We start from the raw sequence: 11,885 nt of genomic DNA, 5'->3' as shown, positions 1-11,885 counted from the left end.
ACCATGTATGAGAAATATTAATGATTTCTACCATGAGAAATTATGTTTTCAGGGTTTTCAGGCCTCGACAAATATATTTAAAAGTTCTCGCTATTTGGCGACCGTGTCTATAAATCTACACGCAAAATTTCACTAGGCCTATGATTGTTGTTCAAGTCTCCTAAGTACAGATTTGCAACATCAATACTTTCTATGAACAAAGGTTATAGGCACTTAAGCAGATACATGGTGCTACGTAATTGCACATTGGAAAGTTATGTTTCTTTGCAGTATGAAATTCAAACTTTTTTCACCAAAAGTTTGTGTTGAACAAAGCAAACATGTCGCAAAATCATAAATAAGCAGCTAGGCCTACTGTAATGTCTTAAACAATTAAAATAAAACATCTGCAAAACACCTACGAAGATAACTTGGCTTCTGTTATATTATGGCTCCTATATTTCTATGCATATAGTATAAACAGTAGCTAGGTGTGCAAGAGTCCTAAGCCTATACAGTACCGTACTGCTACATTGAACCGCTACTCGATTAGCGCGACTTCGTACATTTGCCCCATTATTTATCTTGTCTTTTAGCTGCAGATTTGTGCGTTAAAAAAAATATCACTATTACTTCATTACACTGCCTAAATCAAAGAGATCTTTACGCAATGAAAATCGGAGGTTGTGAAAGCATGTATCTTCGAAAAATCCTAGCAGCAATAGCAAACTTGTCTCAAAACTCTTTAAATTGTTCTATACTTTGCGAATTATGACTGATAGCCAGTAGGTAAATGCACTAAGGAATAATTTAGGAGATGTTTTGCCATCTAAAATGTATTTGTAATATGACTGCACCCCCATACACACACATACACATACATACATTCAGACCGAGGACCCCATTGTATTTCTATTGTTCATATCCACGTACCCTAACCTTAACAATACCCCATACAATAGAATTCTTCCGAGGACGTGGTGATTCTTTAGAAATCACAACCGAGGACCTGGAATTCTTTTGTTCAAGTCCTCGGTCAGATAGAATAACAAACGCACCCATACACACATACACACACTCTCCGCCTGCATTAATGCATAGGTTACGATTTTCAACGAAACCAAAAATCGCTGCGTCGGAGAAGTCCTAACAACGCAAAGCGGACTAAAAGAGTCGTTTCATCACACAATCAAATTTACTGCAGACTTTTCTGGACATGACGTTCACTTCCTAGATACCACTGTGACCCTACAAAATGGCTCACTCAAAACAGACTTGTTCAATAAACCCACGAACAAGCACAACTACCTCTTACCAAGCAGTTGCCAACTACGTCACTGTACCAAAAATATTCCATACAGTCAAGCGTTGCGCATTCGACGCATTTGCTCCTCTGTCTGAAGTCGATTTTGATTATCGCACCAAAAAACTGTCACAACACCTCCTAAACAGACAATATTTTCGGGGTACTACTGAAAATGCCATCAAAAACGCCAAAAGCAATCCCCGTACCGAAACATCGACGAATAAAACTCGTCAAACCAGTTCCAAAAGGGTTCACAGGTAGTAATTAGCACAAGATTGCCCTAAGATTGATTTATAAACCTAATTCATAGTATAAATATGCCTCAGAATGCACTTAATGACACGACGGTCCAACTTATTATTTCATTTCTATGAGGAGGACCCGCACCACCCCCTACATTTCAACGACCCAGAGCCACACCCTACCCCCTTCCTGGATCAGCCCCTCATAAATATCTGCAAGATAATTTTATTTGTTACATATAAACAACATACTGATACGTATCAGTAAAGTATTGCCGTTCGGCGAACTTTCAACCTTACAGTCGCTTTGGTTCTGGATGTTTATTAGAAACTTCATATACAAAAAAATAACGCCATCAGCTAGCTACAAAACCGATGGGTTAACTTTATGCTGCAATCAGGCGTAGAAAGAAAACAAGCCACGCCTTTCCGACCACACTCGTCAATAGCATGACATCAACGATACTGGTTTTAAATTATCGGATAAAACCAGGAAGTGGGAATCATTCAAGCCATTCATTCATTGCGAATTGAAGATCCGACAACTACGGCCCAAGATGTATCGCACCGTTTTTCTGCTCGTTGTCACTTGCATGTTGTTTGTGCATTCCAGCCGCTGTACTTTGACGGCTTGTCCATCAAAATGGACTGGCTTCAATGGAAAGTGTTACAGGTAATCATGTTTATTTATTTCTGATCTATTCGTGTCTCTCTGCAAACTTGATTGTATTGGTATGTTACTGCAATCTGGCAACACGTCGTACTACCAAAATGAGATATATTTATAACTTAAGCATTTCATAAGGCCTTAGTTGAGATGTAATCTGTTAATGATCCGCCAGGCGCGTAGCCAATGGGGGGGGGGGGCGAAGGGGAGGACCGCCCCCCCCCCTTGAGCATATTTTTTGGGTACGTTTTTATGATATCGCTAGTAATTTCAAAATAGAAAATGCTTAGATGCAACTTGCAAGACCTGGGAAGTGCCATTTCCAGCTATCTGGGACGCTCTGATAATTCGCCTACAGGTTCGCCCCTACCTTGGCAAATTCCTCGCTACACACCTGTTTATGAGAAGCAGTGTTGAGAAGCAGTAGTGAGAGTTGCCAGTCTGCTAAGAATAAATACCACCAATAATATTCTGTTGATTATGATCCAAATCTGCTAAGAAATTGCACATTCAATTCCTTTCTGACTCATAAAAATTGGCTATAAATAACGGGAAGGCTAATTGTTAGATAATATGTCACAACGCTGCTAATGATTATGTCATCTTAATTAACTAACCACGATACTGCTCATGTGTGGAGAAGCTACTCACTGAATGCATTAACTGTAGGCTATGACGAAGATAAAAAATTTCAAGATAGGCGATGGATATTTACAACAGTATTATGATATAGCTTTGGTGGTAAAATCCACTGCAAATCTCATTATCTGATGAAAAGTTTTCAAACCTTTAGGTCTGCAACATTTTCTGCTCCATCACATATGTCTCTGCGTTATAGGCTGTGGTCAACTTTTCATGTTTAACTTGAGATGAAAACAACATGGTTGATTTTATGGCAACCTCTGAAATACGGCTGATGTACTTCAATAAATTGATATTACCCATTAAAGGGGTTATAGGGTGTTTCTTCAATACCATAATTCCCACCCCCTCCCTAAATCCCAGAACTGTTATGTACCTGCTACTCTTCAATATACCTCTCAAATCACTCGGCTATCCAAATGGAATATTGACAATATATCATTAATGGCTTTAACAATAAGTAATATTCTTTGGGTGTATTTTTAGATTTATCTAAAGCCTTTGATACTGTCAATCATGGAATTCTTTTCAACAAATTGTACCATTATGGCATGAGAGGGGTTGCATTTAGTTGGTTTGTTAGTGATCTATCTGGCAGACGCCAATGTGTACATATTGATAATTATGATTCTAATTTCAGTAAAATTACATGTGGAGTACCAAAAGGGTCAATTTTAGGTCCACTGCTTTTCTCTTTGTATATAAATGATGTTATAAATTGTTCAAACACCTTGTATTTTACACTTTTCGCAGATGACACCAGTATACTGTATAAACACAAAGATATAAATCATGCTGCATCTACTATAAATTTTGAATTAGCTAAAGTCTCTACTTGGTGTCAAGTAAATAAATTATCTTTGAATATAAACAAAACCCACTTTATGATTTTTCACCCAAACCACAAAAAAATCAAGAACATAGATATATTTATTGGCAACTCACAGTTAAAGCGTGTTGAGGTTATAAAATTTCTAGGTTTATTTATTGATCCTGCTCTAAAGTGGTCTTCTCACATCTCCAAGATTAAAACTACCATCTCAAAAACTGTTGGAGTCCTTTATAAAATCAAAGACTTTGTTCCAATGTATATTCTCAAGAACTTGTATAATACTCTCATACTACCTCATCTTAATTATTGTAATATTGTTTGGGGTAATGCATATTCTACCTACCTAAAGCAATTGCTTTTATTACAAAAGAAGGCTGTCCGTTATTACACAGTCTGATTTCTTAGCACATACCCCACTACTATTTAGCTCACTGAACTTACTTGATATTTTTGATTTACATAGATACCATTGTGCAGTTTTTATTTTTAAGTCTATTAATAATAAATTACCAGTCAATTTTAATGATTACTTTAATTTCAATTATAATATACATAACTACTACACCAGATCCTCTGGACATTTATTTTCATTGCCCATAAATACCGATGTCTTTAAACGTTCCATCGTCTGTTATGGTGTTAATTTCTGGGATAGCTTAAGCCATACATTAAGAAACATTAAGTACCTTAAATTAATTCATTTTCATTCAAGTTGAAAAATCATATTTTATCCAAGTATCAACATCTATAGATCTACATTTGTCTCTGACTTTTAGTATTTCCCACATTATCACAATGCCTTTTTTGTTTAGTTTAGGGGTGGGGGGGGGGGTGATATAGGTCTTCTTGGTAAGGGGCTTTATTATCATGCCCATATCCTTTATACTTGTTGTCTTTATTTTTGGTGGGCTTCTTGTACAAGCTACGGCTTCCAAGCCCTTCCACCATTTTCTCTCCGTAATTTCCATTATTTATCTTTTATATGATTTATTACTTATTATTTTCTTTGCATGGTATTGTCTTCACCGTCTTATCAATGGAATATTGATAATTACAAACATATCTACATTCCATCTCGTTACAGATTGTTTGCTGCTGAACGCAAACAATTTGATGCCGCGGAGAGAGCCTGTCAAAGTGCAAAACTCGTTGACTGTCAAGGTAATGCTCTTGCCAGTGGTCATCTGGCATCTGTTCACAGTCAAGAAGAACAAAACTTTCTCTTTGAAATGGTTCGGTCGACTTTAAAAGTGAGTATTGACAACATTTAACGTAAAAGCAATAGTAACTGATTTTGAACTGTAAGTTGAAAAGCGTGATATATGCAACCCCGCGTCTAACGGGTATGGTTTTTACGGCGGTCATAACTGAAAAGTCCATCGGCAATGTGGTGTGTACAAAGAGGTGGGGAGGGGTGCCATGCCGCTCACACCTCCGCGTCAGTTGAGGGGGGGGGGCTTTCAGTTGGGGGTTCTTTTACAGTTCAAGATTATTTGTAAGCAAAAGCTTGTGTTTATACCTAATTATAGACCTAACTAGTCTAAATATACCTCAAAATGCACCATTTGACATATACCCTTCATGTTTTTTATTGCGGACGCCGATCCCCATATTCCCTCCAATGGGAGCACAAATCACCTACTCCATGGTCGCACTCCCGCTTGTCCTTCCATTAAGGCCTTTATACTTCTACCTTAATCTGCCACCCCATGCACCTCTGAACTCAATGCGCACGTGGTACTGGTTCGAGGTAAACACAGTCACTCAAAACATTGACGATGTTGGTCGATACGAAGAAATGTTTGAAATATCTCTATATGCTTATATATATATATATATATATATATATATATATATATATATAAATATATATATATATAAATATATATATATATATTATATATATATATATATTATATATTATATATCCCACCTTCTTGTTGTCGGTACCCCGATTGTTTTCAAACTTATGCAAATTCTGCAGGAGCTGGGCTTAGTCCAGCTCGATCAGTCCACACTTACTATGGCGATGTGCTATACATTACTAACATTTCTTGAGGTAAAAGTTGAATTGAAATCTAACAAGCGGGCTAAATAAACACTTGCTGATATCGTGAAGTTTACGTGTATAAACCGATGGCCAGGTGGACACGGTCAAACGCTGAAAATCGGCGTGAACCTCGAGAAACAAGATGCTGTAAGTTATCGTATAGGTAGACTCTTTATATATATATATATATATATATATATATATATATATATATATATATATATATATAATGAAAGTTTTTTTCACTGTTCTTGATTTTCCAACTCATTACGGTTGTCATTTATATATATATATATATATTTAATTACACTTATTTATTTATTACATTCTGATTTTATCATTAAACAGTATACAGGCGGTTGGGATCCACAGGTGTACATCGGAATGAAAGTTGGATACCACAACAACCAGCAAAGTTGGACCGATGGATCATCCGTTGATTACACCAGCTGGTTCCCTAGAGAGCCGAACAATGGGCCTAACAGTCGCGGGGCCATAGGATCGGGCTTGTTTTCGGCTGGTAAATGGGCCGATGTATACAGCAACAGCAACTTCCCCTATATTTGTCAGCTACCTTGCACCGATTATCAATTTAATTGGTAGGCGGAGAAGGAAAAGAAACACGGAATAACAATAATTTGAAGTAGACAAAGTATGCTTTAGTAGTAAAACTCGTTAACTGTTACAATAATTAATAGTTACAATTTTCTAATCCTCTTTCCCGAGTCATTTTGCTCGGCATACACATTCTTTCCTGCAGGTAAAGTAATCTCTATATTTGTGCGAAATTATCGCTTTTAGACGAAATCTACGGGATTTCATAATTGATGCACATTGACACTTGAACAACAGCATTTATGTATTGTCTGTTATGTCATGTTTTTGTTAATTCCTTTAAGCTTTAAAAGCACATGGTGGTGGGACGTATAGTACGTGAATATATCGCAGTCTGTTGAATGTTCTTTCTATTAATATCGATAACAAAGACACCCTTTTGCAATAGCATAGACGAAAAAGAAAAAACAAAACAATTGTCATCAACTTCAATGTATTCTTTTGCAAAGTGGCGACAGATTTAATGATCTGTGGTCAGACACAATCATTTCTAACGCCCACCCCTACCCCACTCTCACATGAACACACCTTAAAATCAAAATCCAATTTTGCAAGGGAAATCAACAGCTAGGTGAATGTCGATATAATTGTCTTAAACGTATATCTGGAATAAATGCATGGTCAAGTGAAGACCTGTAGTGACGGATCACTTTCACAGTAAACGGCGTGGCCGTTCCAACATACTAGCTGAGGAAAGGGGACGGGGGGAGGGGGTCTTCCCGCCTCTCCCAGTCGCATGTGTGGCCCTTCCAGTAGGACAGTTTACCTCCAGTCTGTAAACACGATTACTTTTCCATATGGCTTATTTTGATTTATTAGCAAAAGTTGGTCAAAATATCTCATTCTATCATATATAAAACTATATAAATGACTATGGAAAATCTGGAAATCTTCGACCTTCACCCACATATAAAAATACATCCTCATATTGTTCCCGAATTCTCAGTCCATTTATACAAACAAAGAGTCGTATCAGTGACTGACAAAAGGGGGAAGAGGTGGCTGGGGTCATGGTCACCCTCTATCGTATCTCGGGGAACCCCCCTCCCCACCCTCTCCACCCTCTCCACCCTCCCCACTCTTGAAATCCTGTGCACGCCACTGAGCAGCTGTCAAATAAATTGATAAATTATCCTCAATGAGAAACGGTCAACTAAATGATCGTCCACATTTACGTATTAATTGTGCCTTGGTCTTTGTGACTCGCTTAATGAAATTAGGTAACTACGTTACAACAATGTCGTAAGACAGTGAGGGGGCGAACACCGACGGGATGTTTTTTTTAGGCGGGAGGGGGATTGGGGACTGGAAGTTTGTAGTGTTACGGTGGCCCAGATGGAACTCTGGAGGTTTGAACTTTTCATCTCCAAATTTGGACTAATCTTATCTCCGAAATAGTTTCTCGAAAGTTCAACTATTTCTTCAATATTGCGCTTTCTTTTTCGGAAAACTGGCTTGTTCTTTCGAAATTTCAACTGTTTATCTCAAACTTCTCGAATATTTGGACTTCTTTATCAAAATTTCGACGAAATCGACTTTATGATAATATTTGTATATTGATCAGATTTCGACGACTTTCTCAAGATTTGGACTTTTCATCAAGTTGTCAACTGTTAGTGTCAAAGTGTGACCGTTCTCTTAGTTTAAGAGATTATATGTTGGGACGCACGAAAAGCTGCTAAATTTGCCAAAGTTTACAAAGCCAAACCAAAGTCGTTCAACCCCCCCTCACGCGTTCTCTCCACTCACCTCTCTCTCCACCCCTTCACCCTCTCTCCATATCTCTCCACCCCTCTGTCCATCTCTCCCTCTCTCGCTCTCTCCCTCCCCCCAACCCTCCATCCACCTAGCGAGGTGGGGCGTTGGACGATTCACCTCTCCCTCCACTTCTCTAGCTTTGGCTAATATAGTAAGTAACTAGCCTGCATTTTGGTAAAGCAACTTTCTATGAGCACACTCCATAAAAGTGTCCGATTGACTTACACACTAAATTGTTAATGTATTGTGATCTTAAAGTCCTTGTAGAAGTTCGCACTACCTGAACCCATGACCATGTCGTTATTGTAGCATACCCCATGAAAAGCCCCATTGACTTACATACTAAATCAAAAAAGTAATATGGTCTCTGAGCCTATATAGAAGCTCTCACTAGCTAAACGCTACCCATCACTGGATAACTGACAAGTTGGCCAATCATGGCACCATCAATTGTCTGCACCATCATCGCGCAGAGGGTTTTGCTATCAGAGCCTGAAGTTTTCGCCACTTGTAAACAAACCTCTTCACTCAGTAGTAAACAATGTTCGTACGCTGCTCCTGGGAAGCCTAAAGGGGTCAACAATTGGCACAATTGACACGATTTTTGCACCACATGTACTTCTATTCATGCTCTTCAAAATGCAAGCCCCCCAAAAAGTAGATCCTAATTGATAACAGGTCAAAAAAGATGTTCTCATGCTCCTTGGTGGCACTTTTCCTGAAACAGGAGAACAATCGGGCGGATGGATTTAAACTCTAATAGGAGTATGCCACCTGATACTTTAAGCAATGAGAACACTTTTAGAGGGCGCTGTCAAATTTGTGGTGCGTCTTTGTGGTAGCAGACTCAATATTAAATGCCTCATTGACTAATACACCGAATCATGAAAATGATGTGCTTTGTGTAGTCTTGTAATTCTCATATTAGGTGAAAGAAACCCCTTATCGCTGGATAACTGACAAGTTGGTCATTCATTGAACTTCACTTTCCCTTTACCATGATAATGTTAACATGGGAAAAATGCCTATGCTGCTCTTTTAAGACAGAAAGTTGTATCAATTTCCGCAGCAAATAAAGCTGACAGAAGCATGACTGCTATTTATCAGTACTTAACTTTTCATGCATAAGCCAACATACACACACACGCCCACGTTTACATACTGAACCGTATATAAACATCACTATTTGCGAATATTTTTAGTGAAACATTTTGTTCTTCGATGACTCTTCGGTATAGGCATATAAAGTTGAAATGTCATTGTTGTTTAGAACGGTTGTTTCATCTTACAGACAACAATGGACACAGACGCATGAAATTTTACGTCAGAAGGTAAAACTCTGATGCAGGGAGTGATATAGGAAAGTCATTGTAAACTGAAACAGAGAGTTATAGGCCGACTTGTCTGAGCGGATCGATGCATTCCGCTGACCTCAAGTGACATTATCAACTTGTGCGAGTCATTCCAACCTCACGCATATACTTGAAAACAATGGCACATGCCGACTGCTCGGGAACGGAAATTGAAACGAGTTTCCGTCGAGTTAAAAGTGGCTTATACAAAGTCTTTCTGCAAGAAATATAATAAAACTTACATATGTAAATGACACATTGCAAGGCGTTCAATTTTGCTTTTCCATCACAGTACAGTTATCATCATCAGAGTAGGGAATTATTACAAAACTCATTTTACACGATAGGGAAGCGGAATGGCGCCACCTACCCTAAGTATGGTTTTCGGTGGAAGAAAAAAAGTCGCAATTTTGGCAGAAAATTTGAAAAAATCATATAGACTTAAAAGGAGGCTAAAATTCGAATTTCTCAGATTTGGTCAGGATACTCTTATAGCCACACAATATACGTTCAATGTGTTGTTCGTAGACTCGGTGAGGCGTTAAATTGTATTTTACCTCTCTTTCCAAGGTGTATGGAATATTCTGTCCTAGTCTGCTCATTTTCCTTGCCTGTGATACGTGATTTCAAAACAGTCAAATCAAACCCTTTGTTATGCATAAATGTTTTCCGGTTTTGTCTTCCCCGGAAGTTGAATGCTAAGGTATAGAAGGGTTCATTGTTGTAATCGTACATATTTTCTTCAAAAATGAAACGGATGGTGATAAAATACTAACTGGTTGTTGTATATTAATATATTTCATATGCGTTGAGTGCCCTCTTTAACAAGGTTCACTAAACGACCAGTGACAGAGCTTGGAAAGGTTTCCGTTAGGCAACTGGGACCTAGCTCTCCGGAAATTGAAATATCGACTATTTTCACTTATAGTCCTTATTAAATCGATCGTAAATTACCTTTTCGATATTCTTATGGAATGATTACCATCGAAATTTTGGCCGAATCTTTCGTGAAACTATATAAACTGAGGAATGTGTGCATAAAAATTAACATGTTTGGATTTCTTCTAGATTTGATCGACAGAAAATATCTATTTCTCGGGAAGATTCATTTCGCCAATAAATACTGACAAAACGCCGTAATCTTTAGATAGGGGGCATTTCGATATACCCAGACGTAAAGGTCTGCTTACCTCATACCCGTATTAAAAAAAACAAACAAACAAGGATTTTCATAACAATTTTGAAAGTCACCTAGTATAAATCAGCATTGGACAACGGAGGCGAATATATATATATATATATACATATATATATATATATATATATATATATATATATATATATATATATATATATATATATATATGAATATCATGAATATATGCCTACATTGTTTATTTCTCACATATTGTATACAAGCTATTTAGTAGTAAAGTTTTGTGGTAATGCATATCTTTACGCCTGCATGATTACCGCTACACCCATACCTCCCACCCATACCCCTCCTCAGCCCCCTACCCGATAATCAAGTCCACCTATACCACTTCCATGTCAGCATGGTGTCCAGAAACCATGCCTCATGTTTTGCACTCCCCCCCCCCCCGCCCTTGACAATTTCTGGCTGCGTACCTAAATGATTACCACTACACCCATTCCTCCAATCCATGTCCCTCCTCACCCCCTCCCCGATCATCAAATCCCCCTACACCACTTTCATGACACTACGGTGTCCAGAAGCCATGCCTTATGATTCACCCTACCCCCTCCCTGACAAATTTCTGGCAATCGCATGCATGATTAACACTTCACCATACGTCAACATCCATGTCCCTCCTCACCGCCCTCCCCCCATCATCAAACTTACACCACTTTCATGTCAGCATGATGGCCAGAAACCCTGCCTTATGAGTTGCACACCCCTCCCCGTTGACAATTTTCTGACAACGTGCCTGCATGATATACCACTGCACCCATTCCTCTCATCCATGCCCCTCCTCACCCCCTTCCTGATTATCAAATCCACCAACACCACTTCAAAGACACTACGGTGTTCAGAAACCATGCCTTATGATTCGGCATCCCACCTCCCCTCTTGAAAAATTTCTGGCTATGCGTTTGCGTGATTACCACTTCACCCATACTTCCCATTCATGTCCCTCCTCACCCCGCTCACCCACCCTCCCTGATCATCACATCCACCTACACCACTTCCATGACACAACGGTGTCCAGAAACCATGCCTTATTTATTCGGCCTCCCCCCTTGACAAATTTCTGGCTGCGCGTGCATGATTACCACTACACCCATACGTCCGGCATGCATCCCCCTCCTCACCCCCGCCCCCTCCCCGATCATAGCACCACGGTTTTGCAGAAACCATGCCTTATTATTCGGCCTCCCCCCTTGACAAGTTTCTGGTTATGCGCATGCATAATTACCACT

The 11,885-nt window shown here is 38.9% G+C and overlaps 1 protein-coding gene across 1 annotated transcript; it reads left to right on the top strand.

Annotated features, from left to right (window-relative positions):
* Nucleotides 1-2,026: 2,026 nt before the first annotated feature.
* Nucleotides 2,027-7,207, top strand: LOC139970966 (lectin 1-like). Its single transcript, XM_071977060.1, has 3 exons — nt 2,027-2,200; nt 4,753-4,918; nt 6,067-7,207. Exons 1-3 carry the CDS (start codon nt 2,085-2,087, stop codon nt 6,319-6,321), a joined length of 537 nt encoding a protein of 178 aa, XP_071833161.1. The 5' UTR covers nt 2,027-2,084; the 3' UTR covers nt 6,322-7,207.
* Nucleotides 7,208-11,885: the final 4,678 nt, after the last annotated feature.

This window comes from Apostichopus japonicus, chromosome 8 (genome assembly GCF_037975245.1).
Source record: "Apostichopus japonicus isolate 1M-3 chromosome 8, ASM3797524v1, whole genome shotgun sequence".
NCBI lineage: Eukaryota > Metazoa > Echinodermata > Holothuroidea > Aspidochirotida > Stichopodidae > Apostichopus > Apostichopus japonicus.
The sequence above is the reverse complement of the archived record's forward strand: the minus strand, read 5'-3'. Positions and strand labels throughout refer to the sequence as shown.